Here is a 16,839-nt window from a genome sequence, read left to right as displayed (position 1 = left end):
ATGCTAAAGGGGACCTTCCGTCAATACTTGTTCTCCTTCCTCGTTCTGGGAACCCCGGGAGGCAGGGAGGGAAGGGTTGCCTGTAGGGACCCAGGCAAATACCCAGTGCGGGAAGACGGGACTTCCGCGTCCCCCCGGAAGTGACGCGACAGTCGCGGCCGCCGACAGGTGGAACGGCAGGTGGGTTCAGGTGCCAGCCTGGCCCGGACCCGGCTGTGGTACTGACGCTTCCGGTGAGCGACAGAGGCGAGCTCCCAAGGGCCTGGAGACCCGTGGGGCGGGCTCTGGAATCTGAGGCCCCGCCCTGGCCTGGAGTCCCCCCCTGTACCTAGTAAGAATCACCTACCCACCCCCCACCCCGGGAACTACCCCCATCGTCCGGAGGGGAGTGGGAGGGCCCGACTCTCCCAGATCGCCGGGGTTGGGGTTGGCATTTAGGCACTGGTTCCCTAAGCTCTAAGCTCTTTTCTTTCCCGGATCCAGTTCCCCATTCCCCTGCCGAGCTGGGCAGTTAGCCAGCACACTGAAACTCTCGGAACCATGTTTGCAGACTTGGATTATGACATCGAGGAGGATAAACTGTGAGTATGTTGTTACCCCAAGTCCCACTAGTGCAGGAGCCCCAGGTCTCTCGGGTGCCTGGACTTACCAGTTCCACAGACCCTTGCTTCTCAGCAGAAGATTAGGTCTCGTACTGTAGCAGAAATGAATCCTGCCCTTCCAGGAGCTCACCATCTGTAGGGGGCTGTGGACACATTGATGGATAAATACAGTTCAGGGCCATAAGGGTGCTAATGGAGAGTGACCTGGCTACACGAGGAGAACCGAGCAGGCCAAGCAGTGCCTTTTCTGGGGTGTTCAGGAAAGGCTTCATAGAGGAGGTGACAGTTGAGCCACATTTTGAAGGATGAACAGGAATATCATAAACATACTTTCCTCCCCAGCGTAGATGATCAGTGGGGCAGATTTTCAAAAATTAAGTTAGTTTCTTTAATAGAATATATACTCCCGCAGAGCAGGGACTGGGTCCAATGCCTTTCTGTGTCCTCAGCACTTAGTATGGTGCTCAGCATCAATAGGTTGTTAGCAAATGTTTATCAAGTGAATAAGAGAATAAATGAGAATATTTACCACAAAACATAAATAAGTGCTAATGTATAGTGAAAACTGAGAGGTAATTGAGTACAGCAATTGACAGATGGGTGATGGATAGCTTAACAGGAGAAGGCTTCCTGGAGGAGGTGGCTGTTATGTTCCATATGTGCCTGAGAAGGTGACAAGGATAGAGTCTGACTCAAATCTTAGAGAGAGAATGAAGGAAAGGGAAGGGGGACCTATTTTTACGGAGTGCCTGCTCTGGGCTGGGGTGGTACTTAAGTGCCTTCCATGTACTTTCTTCCAAGAACTTTGGTCAAGTGGCCATTTTTAATCCATACCATTTTATGGATGAGGAAACTGAGATGCAGAGAGGGTGACTTACTTACCCAAGTCCCACAGCTGATAAATGGCTGCATTGGGATTTGAGCCCCCATCAGCATGGCTCCAAGAGCTCTGTGACGTTCCAGCACAAAATGCTCTTTTGGGCCAAGTGAGAAAGAGAAAAGGCTGTGCAGCACTTGGAGGCTCTTGGGAGTTTTAGAAGGTCTGTCTGTCCCCGTCCCCTCCAGTCATCCTTTCTCCAGGGGACTCAGCTGCACGTGCTTCTCTCTCCAGCGGAATCCCTACCGTACCTGGGAAGGTGACCTTGCAGAAGGATGCTCAGAACCTGATTGGGATCAGCATTGGAGGAGGAGCCCAGTACTGTCCCTGCCTGTATATTGTCCAGGTATTGAGTGCTTTGGAGGTGGAGGGGAGGTGCTGGAGGGGGCGAGCCACCTCCCTACTTGGGCGTGACAAAGGTTCATTTCTCCCCTCTGCACAGCTGACTCCTCATTCTCTTCAGAGGGGCTTCCCCGAACACCCACTGTCAGTAGGTCCGCCCTTGTTTTCCTCTATCATTTCAGTCTGTTCTTTTCCTTCTCAGCACTTATCACCATCTGTACTCATGGATTTGCTCATTAGTTCTGTATCTAACTTCTTTTCCAGACTCTTTGCACTATGAGGTCAGGATCCCAGTTTGCTTTTTCACTGCAGTCAGCACCTTGTACAATGCCTGGCAAATAGCGGACCTTCAATAAAAATGTCATCAGTGAATCAATAAAATCATCAGCCTTTGGTACTAACACAAGTGCAGCATAATGGAAAGACTAAGACTATGAAATAATAATGGCCTGAGTCCAAGTGCAAGCTTCCCTGCTTATTAACTAGTTACTTAAGCTCTCTGGGCCTCAGTTTCCTCACCTGGAAAATGGGGATATAAAATATGTAGATCTGGGCATCTGGGTTGTTGTGAAGATTAAACAAAATGACATCACACAATGTCCGGCCCTTAAGCAGCACTCCCTCGATAGCAGCTGCGATTATTTTTATGACAGTTCACTTTCCCAGATGATCTGCCAGTGATACTGAACAATTCTGTGGTCCTTATAAGAAGGGCTGCCCTGGTGATATTCTGTCAGCTGTGACGCAGGAATGGGGACAGGCCTCATTTATTATGTGGCTGGTCAGAGTCAGTGATCTTTCTGTAGCCTTGGAAGGAAGCTTGCCCCCCTCAGACATAAACTTGACCTGGATTCCAGCTATGTTTTAACCTTCTCAGCTAGGTAGCCATTGGTGGCAGATGGGAAACTGCAGTTTCTCTGAGGATCTTGAAAAGAGTCACTCCTAAGGCCTAGAAGATGGAGATTCCCTGGATCTGGTCTTGCCTGCTTAGGGTGTGGCCTTTACGAGCGCTTTGGCTTCCTCTGGCCCGGGAGGTGTTAGGGAGGCCTCCCCCAGGCCTGGCCTCCTTGCCATCTCCCTGCTCAGCCTCCCCTGCCACCTCCCCCTCACCACCTGTGGGGGGCCAGGTTTGTTCTTAATATGAACTGTGATTATAAAATAATAGAATTGATTTTTTTCAAAAGTCAATTTTATTTTTAATCAAAGGCTCTCTGACTTGCTTTGAACAAGTCAAGAGTACTAAAAGGCTAGTGTCAAATAAGCAATGCCCTCTGCTCGCCGCCTTCTCACCGCCCTTCCCCCACCCCAATCCCGGAAGCAACGCCGCTTCCCACCCTTTTAGCTGTTGATTCAGGTATGAGGTCCCATTTTTCTCAGTAAGATGCTTAGCCTGTTAGTTTTTGGTCTATTGCTTATAAACATCTGTCAGCTTCTCTCAGTCCAGGAGCTAAAAATTTAGCTTTCTTCCAAAACCTATCTATCTATCTTCCCAACATAGTTATCGTGTCAATTTTGGTTAAATCAGTATCAGTACAACAGATATTATGTTCGGGAAATATTTTCTGAGGGCCTGGCCAGGCTCTTTCGTAGCCACTAGAGATAAGAAAGCAAGAAAACGGAGACCTTGCCCTCAGAGAGCTCGGAGCATAGTAACATGCTGTTTTTTTGTCTTTCTTTTTAAATGGCATAGTGTTTGCATATGACCTCTGCACATCCTCCCGTATAGTTTATTATTATTATTATTTTTAAAATAAATTTATTTACTTATTTATTTTTAGCTCTGTTTGGTCTTCGCTGCTGCACACAGGCTTTCTCTAGTTGCAGCGAGCGGGGGCTACTCTTCCTTGTGGTGCACGGGCCTCTCATTGCGGTGACTTCTCTTGTTGCGGAGCACGGGCTCTAGGCGCGCCAGCTTCAGTAGTTGTGGCACGTGGGCTCAGTAGTTGTGGCACACGGGCTTAGTTGCTCTGCAGCATGTGGGCTCTTCCCGGACCAGGGCTCGAACCCTTGTGCCCTGCATTGGCAGGGGGATTCTTAACCACTGCACCACGAGGGAAGCCCTCGTGTGGTTTTATAGGTGAGCAGACCCAGGCTCCTGGCCCAGGTCCCTAGCCGGCTGAGTGGTAGAGGCCAAGTTAGAAAGCAGATCTGACAGGCTGCAAAGCATCCGCATGCTCTCCTGCTGTACCAGATGGCACCGCCTGAAGACTCTAGAAATGCTGGTCCCTGCCCGCCCCCCCCCCCGCCCCCGCCCACCAATCCCTGCGGCTGCTTCGGGGGGGGCCCAGAGGCTTCATTGCAGATCGTCTGCCAAAACCCGCAACGGTCTGGGAAACGTCTGCTGCTGAAGCTCCAGCAGGATGTGGGCAGGGAGGCCAGTGGCCGGCGCTGAGGTGGTGGCGTTCCGTGTCCTCCGTGTTCCCTAGAGAAGGGGTCGTGGAGTGTTGTGTCAGTGGGGAGGGAGCCTGGAGTTGAGTCTGTCCCCCTACTTTCTGCCTTGCCTTCCACCCACCTACAGATGTTTCCAGAGGTCTGTTTCCTGGCCTGCCGGCACTTTCCAGCAAAGACTAGCTCTCTTTCATCAACCCCCTGTGCAGGCCCTTGGATCCCCGCTGTTGCATCTTCCGGAAATGGCTGTATATCTTTTATTGTTGTGATCTCCTTTACCATTCTTTTTCAAATAATTGTGATGTTTTTATTGTGATTCTGGAAGGTAGCAGAAAGAAACATTTGTCTTAATTATTTCATTTTTTTCTTATAATATTAACGTATATGAAACATCATGAAATATTCTTTCTACGTGCTTTGCATAGAAAACTTGGAAACTAAAGATAAGTTATAGGGGAGACAGCTAATAATTTTGGCGTCTCTCCTGGTGGTTTTTGCCTGATGTGACTTTTGTATTCTTGGGTCCGTCTCTGCATACACTTGTGTAGCCTGCTCGCCCCTCGCCCTGAGCGTCCCCCATACATCTGTCCTTTAACAGGCACATTCAGCTGCACTCAGCCAGTGAGTGCAGACCCTGTGTTAGGGGTCATCTTGGGAGAAGGGGCTCACACGTGTGGCGGGGCCCTTGCTCCTTGGAGACAGAGATGAAGTGCAGGAACTGATAAGTGGTGCGTTGAGGCTCTGAGTCAGCTCAGTGCAGTGTTGTTGGAAAAAAATCTCAAGAAATGGCTTGGGAGGAGCAAACACTCCTGTGGTCGTGTAAGGTTTTGTGTATTTGATACCAGAAGAGGAAAGTCTCATCAGTCGCATTTACCTCCAGTTCCCCCTTCCCCTCCCCCAAGAATGTGGGTCACTTGTTTCTGGCTGTTAGGGTGCTGTCTCCCCTTGCCCTTCTCCAGCACCACTTAAGGGATAGAGGGCAGAGACCAGGATGGAGCCGGGCGCCGGTTGGAGTGGAGGGAATGACTGTCCCCCACCAGGTTTCTTCCCAGCTTTCCTTTTCTCCCCCACCCGCCCCCCCTTATGCACCCACAGGTGTTTGACAACACCCCAGCCGCGCTGGACGGCACCGTGGCAGCTGGCGATGAGATCACCGGGGTCAATGGCAGGTCAATCAAAGGAAAAACTAAGGTGGAGGTGGCCAAGATGATTCAGGAGGTGAAGGTAAGGGCTGCTGTGGGACCTGCAGCCTGCCAGAGGGCCTGGAAGGGGGGACCGGCCCTTTCACAGCTCCCTTCTCAGTGCAGCAGGGTCTGGGTCACATCCTGGCTCCGTGTTCATTCAGTAGATACTATTTATGGTCCAGGACTTGTGCTGGGCCTTGCTGAGAGAGTGGGCACCAGGACTGAAAGGTCCCCGTCCTCGAGCTCCCAGGGGAGCTGTCAGACGGAATCACTCCTCAGGGCGGGCCAGTGTGTCCCCAGTCAGGGCTGGAGCCGAAGCTGGAAGTCTGAGGTGAAGCTACCTGGGTCAGTAGACATCCAGTAAATGTCCACTGGGCCATGCTGGGCCCAGGAAGTTGTAAGAGGGAAAGAGGGGCCCCTCCCTACAACCCCCGTCCCTGTAGGAACTTTCAGTCCCCTGGGCCCTGGGGCAGCTCCTGGTCCAGCGGATGGTCTCCTGTTCTGCAGATCACACTGCACTCTGCCTGTTCCCGGCTTCCCCCTCCCTGCCCCCGCTGCTCCAGGCCAAGGCCTCTCCCCACAGGGCCCCTCTCTCCCTGAATGGCAGGGAGCATTCTGGCCAGTCCTGGAAGCATGCAGCCCTTTTGTCATTTCCTAGAGATTTTTGCTGCTAGTAGCTCTTGGGAAACCAAAACAGTGAAGGAGGTGCAAAGCCACAGGATGACTTAAAAGTCTGAGAGTCAAGCGTCCCAGCTGTGTGTTGAGCTTGGCCGAGAGTTTGAGCTCCCTCACCCCATCCATCCAAACCTCTCCTCACCTCCCATCCGTCCTCCGTGTCCTCTGTACCGTGTTTCATTCTGGTACAGAAGTGGGGTGCATGTGCCCCCTCTGGATCCCCTCCCTCATCCCTACTCAGCAGAACCCTCCTCGTCCTCCCAGGCCTGTGTCGCGCCAGCCCCTCACGTTGCCCACGAGAACAGCTTTCGGTGTGTGAGCACAGCCTTGCCATTGCGCAGGGACTCCGCAGCTCCCACGTCTGGGTGCCACGCAGAGATACGGCCCCTACTTTACTGGTGCCCAGAGCGGGGGGAAGGATTTGCTCGTGGTCGCACAGCTGGACCAGAGCCCAGGTCTGACTGCTGCCGCAGCGCTCCTTCCTTTCCCCACAGCTGCTCTCCACACACTGTGCTGCAGCCCGAGAGCCTTTTGCATCTACGCCTGATTCACTGCACGGGGTAACTTAGGAGGCAATCTTGAAATCCTGTGCATTTTGCATTTGAATGGATTCTGTCCCAAGTTCAGAGGTCTTAGGATTTCGAGAACGAGAGAGAGTGACGTGGTCAGGGGAGGCTTCTCAGGAGGAGCGCCACCTCTCTTCCAGTCACTAGACTGCAATTCATGTAATTTCCCTGAATTGCATCGGCCTCCCTTGCTGGCCTCAGGCCCTTGGGGGTTGGGGCTGCCCCTGCACCTGCTTCCTCCATCCCCGCACCAGGCACAGAGAATGTGCTGGGACGGTTTGTGGAGCGAATGGAGGGAGGATGGGGATGGTTTAGAGCGCGGGAGAAGATCCTCTGCGTGTCAGGAAGAATGATGTCGCAGAGCTTTGGAGTGTGGCCGTGGCATGGGGGTGGCAGGGGCACAGGACATCAGAGATCGCCAGGCTGCGAGCTCAGTGTCAACAGGGACCTTGTCTGCCCCTGTCCCTGCTGATTCTCCAGGGCCTGGCGGGTGGTGAGAGAAGGAGGGACCTCAGGATTTTTTCATGACCACAAACTCCAGTGAAAACAGGCCTCTCCCGGGAAGGGGCTTGGGGTCCGGGGGACTCCGTCACCACTCTGCTCGTCCTGCTTTTCCAGGGGGAGGTGACTATCCACTACAACAAGCTGCAGGCGGACCCCAAGCAGGGCATGTCCCTGGACATTGGTAAGCTGAGCTGGGGCAGTGGCGTCCAGTGGCCCCATAAGCCCCTGTCCTGCCTTCTGACGACCATGCATCAGCACTCACATGGATGTGGTCTCTGACTCTTCTGACCAAGCCGATGCAAAGGGCCTGGGAGGACCCAGGGGTGCTCCCCCTGCAGCTGGTCCCAGGAGCCTGTCCCTGGTTCCTCCCTGCCCTGTGTTTTGCCCCCCTTCCCCCAGCCGCCTCCTCGAGGACCTTGCTGCCCTAGGGCTGTCCTTCGTAGGGCAGCCCTCCAGCTCAGCAGGCCCAGGCCCTCGCCCTTCTGGAAGGGAGGGCAGCCCAGCCCTGGCCTGGCATCTCATGCCCACTTGCATGCCCCTCCTCAGCCCTGGCCCCATCTACGCACCTGCTCCCAGAAAGGCTCAGGGTCTGAACTGGACCTCAGCTTTGGGGCAGAAGCCAGCCCTTCTGCCCATAGCATGCCCTGGGACATGTCGCCTCCTGCTAGGGGTTCTGGGCCTTGGTTCTGTGGAAGCTTCAAGGCTCAAGAGCTGGACAGAAGCTTCAGGGTCCTCTGGGCCAGACACTTCATTCCAGATCAAGGCCCGAGATCCAGAGAGACGCTGTGTCCCTGGGTGAAGGCACACCCAGATCTCCTGGCTCTGGGGTCCAGCACCCTTTTCCTACACCCTTGGGCCACAGCCTCCTCCTGGTTTTTAAGGAAAGAGGCTAAGGGCAGATCAAGTCTGTCCTGGAGGTTCTTCCTCTAAAACCCTCTGGTCCCATCCTAGTCCCCTTCTAGGGACCGAGTATGTGACCACATATCATCCTAGTCCCCTTCCAGGGACCGAGTATGTGACCACATGTGCAGCAACCGAGTCTGGGGCCTGAGGCCAGTTGTCACTGATGGTGCCTCTGCTCCCGGAAGTGGAGGAGAGGCGGAGGAGAGGTTCTCCGCGGTCGGCCTGTCAGCTGGTATCAAGCCTGGGCAGCTCTGGGCTCTCAGTGGTAGCCAGTAGCCACTTTGAGTGCCAGGCCCTTGGTTAAGCGCTTTACATATTTACCCTTTCAGGCTCCCAGCGCCTCCCTCAGGTAGAGAGTGAACAGGGCGGGGGCCCAGAACCCCTCACTGGGACCCTCCCTACTTCACAGTCACGCACACACCAAACCCCGGTTCAGCCCCTTCTGCCCCTAGTGTCGCTCCCAGTGAGTCGCGATGGGGCGGGGATGGCCTGGGGGCCCAGACTCTACCTCACTGAGTCCCTTTCTCACCTGGTCCCAGTGTTGAAGAAGGTGAAGCATCGGCTGGTTGAGAACATGAGTTCGGGGACCGCAGATGCCCTGGGCCTGAGCCGGGCCATCCTGTGCAATGGTGAGTCCCCTCCTTCCACCCCCTGACCCTCGGTCCCGGGGGACTCAGGCCCAGGCCTCAGGGGCGGGGGCACCATGGCTGCCCACCAGGCTGCGTCCTTGGAGGCCTCTCCCGCTCCCAGAGCATTCACAGTAGTCAGCGTAGGCATCTTACAGCCAGTGTCTTCCATTCCCCAGCAAGGGTTCACAGGCCCAGGTCACAGATGAGACAAATTCATGGTGGGGAGGTGCCTCCCTCCAGCTCCCCAAGCTGGTGCCTTCGCCACTGCCCCCAGCTGCTCTCACGCAGCCAAGGCCTCCCCCCACCGCCCCACGCCAGCCCAGTTCCACCCTGTGCCCTCTTGTCACCCCAGCATGCACTGCGCTGCTCCCACACTGCCCGCTCTGCCCCGCCTCTCTCCAGGAGGTGGCGCTGCTGCCCGCATCCCAGGGCTGGAGGTGGCTGCCCGCCTAGGGCTGGGGGAAAACCGCGTACACGCACATGCGCGCGCGCGCACACACACACACAGAAACACACACACGCGCTCTCTCCCCAGGGGGCCAGTGAAGCACTCGGTCCTGCTCCTGCTGTCACCAGCCTGAGTTTATAAATAGCACCAGCTCTGCTGTGTACGTGCGGGGACAGATATAAATACCTGCGTACATTGTAGGCTCAGCTGGGCGCACTGGGCTTTATTGGCGGGGATGCAGGGGAGGGGGGTCTGAGCTTGTTCCAAATGGGGTACAAAAGTGGCGGCTGCTATTTCCAGCTTCTTGGTGTCTATAAATCCCTGTTACTGTAGTTACCATGCGTTGGGATGAAATTAGAACTGGTTGTTGTGTTTTTCCCCCCAGACCTTGCAATTTCCCGAGCCTTAAATAGGGTTTCTAAAATTGAAGCTGTCATGATGTCCCATGACCCAGCTAAAAACAACAGCATGGCGCTTACGTGGCTCCTTCCCTGCCAGGCTGGCCAGGGGCCAAGGCTCTGGGGAGCCAGGGCCTGGAGGCCAGCCCAGTGGCCGAAGCCTCCTGAAGACCTCCGAGGCGCTCCCTTCCAGCCCCCAGAGCCCCGGCCTTCCTCCCTGACAGCCCAACACACAGCCGCCTTCTCTGCCCAGAGAAAGGCCCAGGCCCGGCTTCTGCTACTCCCCTTCTCTCCTGCCACTCTGAAAACCCTGGCCCAGGTCAGCACAGGAGCCTGGGGGGCAGAGGGCACCCCAGCCTGCACAGCCCTCGCTGTGTGCCTTTAGGCAAGTTGCTTTACCTCTCTGTCCCTCGATTTTCTCTATAAGATGAGCAAAGTAGTCTCTGCCTCCAAGGCTCATGTGGAAGGACTGAGCTGCGGGGAGGGCACTCAGTAAGGCCAGGCCCCGTCTAGGAGGTGCCGGGCAAGGAAGCCACCGACATAGGCCCTGCCCTGCATTTGCTGCCGGTGCCCCCGGTGGGGAGTTGGGGGTGGACCTCAGCCCTGTTGGAGTGGAGGAGGGTGCCACTCGCTGCTGGTGGGAGTCCCACCCACCCCGATCTGGAATGCGGCCCCCTCCCTGGCAATCCACGTGCTCTCGTTTTGAGCCCTTGAGGTGAGGCAACTGCCCCTGCCCCTCAGCTTACAGCCCTTACTGCCCCTGCCCGTCGTGGCCTGGCCACTGTCGCTGCTGGACTATAAGCCTTGAGGGCACAACTCAGATTTCATTCACCACGGTCATTCCTGGGCCTGACGGGGTCCGGCGCACAGCAGGTGCTCAGTAAACTACCTGTGAAGCCAGCGAAGATGATCACCAGGGCCCGCTCCCGTGCAAGGTCCTCCTCGAAGCCCTCGCTGAGTTTCTCTCCCCTCCCCGATTGCTCTCGCCTCTGAGCTGGCCGGTGGAGGGGGGGGGGGCTGCCTTGGAGCCTACCTTAGAGTTATTGTCGAGGCGTCCCGTCTCTGCTGCTTGTCTCTGACTGCCTTGCTCCTCGGCCATCAGCAGGGAGTTGTTAGAAGTCCCAGGGCCTTGACTGCCAGCCATGGGCCTGCCTTCTGCCGGCCATGGGGAGCCACCCGCGGGCTTGGCCTTGGGAACGGCCCAACTGGTTTTCACTCTTGATTTCCGGAAGTACCCGCATCCTCTTCACCTTTCTGCCCCTTTGCTGTGTCCCAGCCTGCTGGGGTGGCGCTTATCTCAGGAGCATCCTGAGGGCTGCCCTGCCTACCTCCACTTGTCTGGGTGTGCCAGGCTCTCTGCAAAACACCAGTGAGCCCAGCTGACCCTGAGGTGCCAAGTCCCCCTCCCTGGGACCACGTCCTGTGCTGCTCCTCTGGGGGCGACCTTGCCCCTCCCAAGCCTGGCTCAGGTGACCTGTGGGTCTCTCCCCTGACCCTGTGGCTCTCTGATCCCCACAGATGGGCTTGTCAAGAGGCTTGAGGAGCTGGAGCGGACCGCCGAGCTGTATAAAGGTGGGCAGGTGCACCCTCCGGCTGGCAGCCCCATGGTGGGTGGGTATCCCAGTCTGGAAAGTGCCTGGCACTGGCTCTGCCCTGGGGTGGAGCTCTGGAGCCCTGCTCTAAGGATGATGGCAGTGGGGGCAGAGTGCGAGTCTGTGCAATTCTAGGACCATGGCCATTAAATATTCTTAAGGAAAAAAATCTTAAGACATACTTCTTTTTTTTTAAATAAATTTATTTTTGGCTGTGTTGGGTCTTCGTTGCTGCTCGCAGGCTTTCTCTAGTTGCAGCGAGCGGGGGCTACTCTTTGTTGCGGTGCGCGGGCTTGTCACCGTGTCTTCTCTTGTTGTGGAGCACAGGCTCTAGGCTTGTGGGCTTCAGTAGTTGTAGCACGCGGGCTCAGTAGTTGTGGCTCGTGGGCTCTAGAGCACAGGCTCAGTAGTTGTGGCGCACGGGCTCAGTTGCTCCGCAGCATGTGGGATCTTCCCAGACCAGGGCTTGAACCCGTGTCCCCTGCACTGGCAGGCGGATTCTTAACCACTGTGCCACCAGGGAAGCCCAAGACATACTTTTTCTGATTGTAAAAGTAATACATGCCCATAAAAATCAAATAATGGCACATGTAAACCTAGCGAGAAGAGTCTGAAACCCAGGAACAGTGAGGGCCTCGTGGTGGGGTGGGGTGGGCGTTTAGAGGCCGTGTCCTCGGCCAGTGTGGTCCCCACCATGTGCCCCCAGCCCCCTTGGTTGGGTCTCTCCCACAGGGATGACAGAACACACCAAGAACCTCCTACGGGCCTTTTATGAGCTGTCGCAGACGCACCGGGGTAAGGATGCCCCAAACCTGCTGCGTGACCCTGGAAAAACCCTTGTTACCCTCTGGGCTCAGCACCTCCCCTACACCCATACAGTGAGGGTGCGGCCAAGCTCCTCCCTGGGGCCTTTCTCGTGCCCATGCTCAGGCAGACACCGCAGCATCTGACCTCGGGCCAGGTTTGGGCTGGGCACTGTCTAGATGCTGGGGTGTAGCAATAATGGGGCCAGCGGGGAGCATGTAGACCAGCTAGTCTTTTTTTTTTTGGCCGCACCGCACGGCTTGTGGGATCTTAGTTCCCCGGCCGGGGATTGAACCTGGGCCCCCTGCAGTGGAAGCGCAGAGTCCCAGCCACTGGACCACTAGGGAAGTCCCCTAGACCAGCTTGTCTTGTGTGGGGCACGGTTACTCCTCCGGGCCCTGTCCCATCTATCTGTACTGCCGCTTACAATGTACGAGGCCCTTCCTTATTCGTGATCTCGTTTCCTACAAGTTTGTTATTAGTTGGGCAGGGCAGCTACAGTTAACCCCGTTTTGCAGTTGGGAAAACAAAGCCCAGATAGAAAAAGTGGTCGTGCAGCTCCTTAGGGGCGGAGTTGACCTAAGGCCCAGATTCCCAGACTAGTAGTCTGCCCCCAGACAACTTCCCCTCCTTCAACCTTGACCCAGCCTTCTGCACGGTCTGGTCGCTGTGGGGAGTGAGGGCCGGCTCCCTTGGAGGTAGGCCCAGCTTCCTCAAGGTGTAGACTCGGGTGTCTGCCCCGGAGTCTGCGTTCCTTGGGGGTGTAGGTCCGACTCCCTTGGGGGTATAGATTCACCTTTCTTGAGGTGTAGACCATCTCCCTTGGGACGTGGACCTCGGGCAGACCTTGGCTTCCAGCCTGCCACACCCCCCGCCTTGCTTCTCCCCAACAAATCCCTGGCTTCTCCGTTAAGGGGTCAAGTAGGGGCAGCCTTCAGGACAAACTTGTCACGCAGCCTTTGGGGACGTGTTCTCCGTGATTGGGGTGCGGGAGCCCCAGCCAGCTGCGAGCGAGGCTTTCGTGAAGTTCGCCGACGCCCACCGCAGCATTGAGAAGTTCGGCATCCGGCTGCTGAAGACCATCAAGCCGGTGGGTCCCGTGGAGCGTGTGTGTGTCAGCACGTGATGGGGGAGGGGCGGTGTGGCGAGCGGAAGGGGTCCCGTTCTGGACTCGGAGCACCGGGGGGCCGGCTCTGGCTTGGTGTCCTACACAGCTGACCATGCGTGAGGCACTCCTCCTCCGCGGCCTCAGCATCGACCTCCAGGCTCTTTTCTGGCCTTGGCTCCTCCGGAGTTACAGCTTGCCCGTGACCTGGTCTGTCTTCTTGTCCTTGAAACGGACAAGGCTGTCCAGGAGCCTTTGGCTGTGACACCTGAGTCCACTAGAAGCATTGACACATCAGTGCCATTCCTTGCCACCCTGGCCAGCCTGACCCCTCTGCCCGTGGGGGCTTAAGCGTCCGCCCCATCCTCCCCTTCCAGATGCTGACGGACCTGAACACGTACCTCAACAAAGCCATCCCAGACACTCGCCTCACCATCAAGAAGTACCTGGACGTGAAGTTTGAGTACCTGGTAAGTGGTCTCCAGCCTCTGCGGGGGTGTGGGCCTGGCCTGCTGGGGTCAGAGCCCACCTGGAGATTTGCCCCCCCTCGGTCGGCTACACGGTGGCCAGCAGGGCAGGGCCAGAGCCTCGGTCACATCTGATTGAGGAGGTGGGACCAGGGGCCTAGGAGGTGCTGGGGAATCAGGCAGCAGCCTAGGCCCTGCTTCAGCTGTTCAGAGGAGCCCCTGGGAGCCTGGGGTGGGTAGAGCCCTCACTCTGGAGCACTCTGACCCCATGGGAATCCTTTTGGTCACTTTTAACAATGGATTAGACTAGGTGAGTGGTTATAAAGTGGGTACCAAGGGATGTCAATGAGTTTTATGTGCAAATAATAATTCTGTGGTGAAAGGAGGTGAGGGAAAATACTCCATCAAAGAGGCCAAGGTCCTTTGCTTGAGGACTTGTCAGAGCCTTTGGTAGACCCAGACGTACCAAGGGTCTTCAGGGGCCTTCCCAAGCTCTTTGGACCATTGAGCCTTTTTTCCCAGAGCACCTCTTGGGACTTGAGTGTGGTAAATGCTGGGCTGCCTCTCAGGCCCTTTCCGCCCTCCTAGATGAGTGCCCTGTCCTGAGCCTCCCGAGCAAGGCCAGTCTGACTGAGGGGCCCGCCTCTCCCTGACACGTCTCGGCTCATCCCAGCTGAGGGTGCACAGGGCCCATGAGGCCTGGCACACCGGCTCCTCTGGGTGGCCGAGGGGTACAGCGTGGCATGGGAGGAACTGGGGACATCAGGGTGGGCACCCAGGTGGTGCAGCCCCTCTGACAACCTGGCCTCACCTGTCCCACAGTCGTACTGCTTGAAGGTGAAGGAGATGGACGACGAGGAATACAGCTGCATTGTGAGTGCCACGGGGGGAGGGGGCGTGGCTGTGCTATTGGAAAGGCTCGGGGTGCACCAAGAACGGGCTGGGTCTGCCAGGGGTACCAGGTGGGCCAGGCCAATCCAGGAGAGGCCTGGGGGTTTGGCCAGGCTCTTGTTTCTGGAGATTTGGGGTGATCCCCCCACCCCTGGCCCCTCCGGGCCTCGGAGTGCTGGCCAGCTTGCTGTGGGACACTCCCAGTGCCTGCTCCCAGACCAGCTGCCCCCCAGACTTTGTGGGGCTCTTGCAGGGAAAAACTGACTTTCCTCACTCCTGAGAGGTGGTGTTTTACTTCTTTTTAATTTTTTTTATAGATTTTTAAAATTTTTTAATTCTTTTTTTTTTTATGTATTAATTTTTGGCCATGTTGGGTCTTTGTTGCTACGCGCGGGCTTTCTCTAGTTGCAGCGAGCGGGGCTACTCTCCATTGCTTCTCATGACGGTGGTTTCTCTTGTTGCAGAGCACGGGCTCTAGGCACATGGGCTTCAGTAGTTGTGGCGTGTGGGCTCATTAGTTGTGGCTCGTGGGCTCTAGAGCGCAGGCTCAGTAGTTGTGGCTCATGGGCTTAGTTGCTCCGCGGCATGTGGGATCCTCCTGGACCAGGGCTCATACCCGTGTCCCTTGCATTGGCCGGCGGATTCTTAACCACTGCGCCTTCAGGGAAGCCCATTTTTAATATTTTTGGTATCAGGGTCCATCTAGAACTAAATATTCATTTATTTAATATGGCAAGGGTTTGGGTTTTAGGTTGTTTTTTTCAACAAAGCTATCACTAAGCGCTTCTAGCAGTCCTGGCGCCTCAGAAATGGGGAGCCATGGTAGCTTTGAAGAGTGCCGTGCCGTGCAGGGGTGTGAACCCGTGGGTCGGCTCTGCAGCCTCCCTGCCCCCACCCCCCTCTGCTCCAGAGCAGGCTCCCCACCCCGCCCAGGGTCCCTGACGTGCTTCCCCTGCCCCAGGCTCTAGGGGAGCCCCTGTACCGCGTGAGCACAGGCAACTACGAGTACCGCCTGATCCTGCGCTGCCGCCAGGAGGCCCGCGCTCGCTTCTCCCAGATGCGCAAGGACGTGCTGGAGAAGATGGAGCTGCTGGACCAGAAACATGGTGAGGGGTGTGAGCTGTGGGCAGGCGCCCGGCCCACGGGCCACACCCTGCCTCGGGCAACCCCTACACCATCCTCTCCCCATTTCACAGCTGGGAAAACTGTGGCCCAGAGAGGTACAGTACTTACCTGAGCTCCCAGGGCCAGCGCATGGCAGAGCTCTGAGTCAGACCCAAGATGGGAGCTTCCCGGAGCCTGGCCTGGGTGGGACTGGCCGTGCCCCGTGGACTCCTTGGGGTGTAGTCCACCATCCCCCCACCCTGGCAGGCCTCCTCCACTGCCTGACTGGGAGCTGGGAGGCGGCCTGGGGCACGAGGGGTCAGTGAGGTGCATGACGGGATGCCCAGGAGGGCAGGGAGGGTCTTCTCCACGCGCAGGCAGCCCTGGCCCACTGGCGCCCGTCTGCCCGCCCTCCTGCCCCAGTCCAGGACATCGTGTTCCAGCTGCAACGCTTTGTGTCCACCATGTCCAAGTACTACAACGACTGCTACTCAGTGCTGCGTGACGCCGACGTCTTCCCCATCGAGGTGGACCTGGCCCACACCACGCTGGCCTACGGCTTCAGCCAGGATGAGTTCACTGACGGCGAGGATGAGGGGGAGGAAGACGAGGAGGACACAGCAGCCGGGGAGCCGTCCAGGGATGCACGAGGGGCTGCCGGGCCCCTGGACAAGGACGGAAGCTGGTGTGACTCCTGAGTGCCCCCTTGGGGTGCGGATCTGGGGGGTAGGGCGAGTGGGAGGACGGCAGCATGGGAGTGGGGGCAGGGCTGCCGCACAACAGGGTGGCGCATAAAGGCCTGCTGGCTTGGGGCGCCTGCCTCCCTGCTCCTCTGTCCCAGCACAGCGAACCCCAGCACCCGCCCAGGAAAGGCACCGGGCCGTGGCCTGGGACCTGGACGCTGGCCCCTCCACCTTCCCTCCCCACCTCCCCGGCCAGCTGGAGAGCTTGGTCTCTGGACCTGCCATAGGAAGGAGAAAGAGGGCAGAAAGGAAGAGGGGCTGGAGGTGGCGGGGAGTCCAGGAGCCATTCCTTGTGGGCACCTCCACTGGCCCCCGGGAGACCTGCCAGGAGGGGGCGCGGGTGGACCGCCGAGCTTGGGACCAGGGTTTCACGCGCACCCTCACCTTGCCCTAGGCTGGCCCCGCCCCAGTCCACACTCACCTCGGCGGCCTTGACTTGTTTTATTCCCTCGCTCAGCCACTTCCCTGGGGAGGGGCTGGGCGCTGGGTCTGTACTGAATAAACACACACCCAGATGGAGCCGGGCTCTTTGCAGTGGCCTCAGACCCTCTCTCCCCTCGACGTCCCCCTCTTCTGCCCCCTGATCACCAAGGCAGGGCAGCAAGGTTTACTGACAT

General features: G+C 57.2%; 1 protein-coding gene across 11 annotated transcripts; it reads left to right on the top strand.

Moving 5' to 3' along the window:
• Window positions 1-45: 45 nt before the first annotated feature.
• PICK1 (protein interacting with PRKCA 1) lies at window positions 46-16,741 on the top strand. 11 transcript variants are annotated; one of them, XM_033866068.2, is made up of 14 exons: window positions 46-180; window positions 484-581; window positions 1,714-1,825; window positions 5,305-5,433; window positions 6,563-6,628; window positions 7,253-7,319; window positions 8,581-8,670; window positions 11,035-11,088; window positions 11,841-11,903; window positions 12,869-13,002; window positions 13,395-13,487; window positions 14,307-14,357; window positions 15,337-15,481; window positions 15,835-16,741. In XM_033866068.2, exons 2-14 carry the CDS (start codon window positions 541-543, stop codon window positions 16,272-16,274), a joined length of 1,485 nt encoding a protein of 494 aa, XP_033721959.1. In that variant the 5' UTR covers window positions 46-180; window positions 484-540; the 3' UTR covers window positions 16,275-16,741. The 11 variants fall into 11 exon arrangements, with proteins under 11 accessions (XP_033721959.1, XP_073644290.1, XP_033721956.1 ...); XM_073788189.1 differs by having other exon boundaries at window positions 52-180; window positions 1,668-1,825; XM_033866065.2 differs by having other exon boundaries at window positions 85-233; window positions 1,668-1,825.
• The last annotated feature ends 98 nt before the right edge of the window (window positions 16,742-16,839 follow it).

Source organism: Tursiops truncatus, chromosome 11 (genome assembly GCF_011762595.2).
Source record: "Tursiops truncatus isolate mTurTru1 chromosome 11, mTurTru1.mat.Y, whole genome shotgun sequence".
Taxonomy (NCBI): Eukaryota; Metazoa; Chordata; class Mammalia; order Artiodactyla; family Delphinidae; genus Tursiops; species Tursiops truncatus.
Note: the sequence above shows the minus strand (reverse complement) of the source record. Positions and strands in the feature narration are given on the sequence as shown.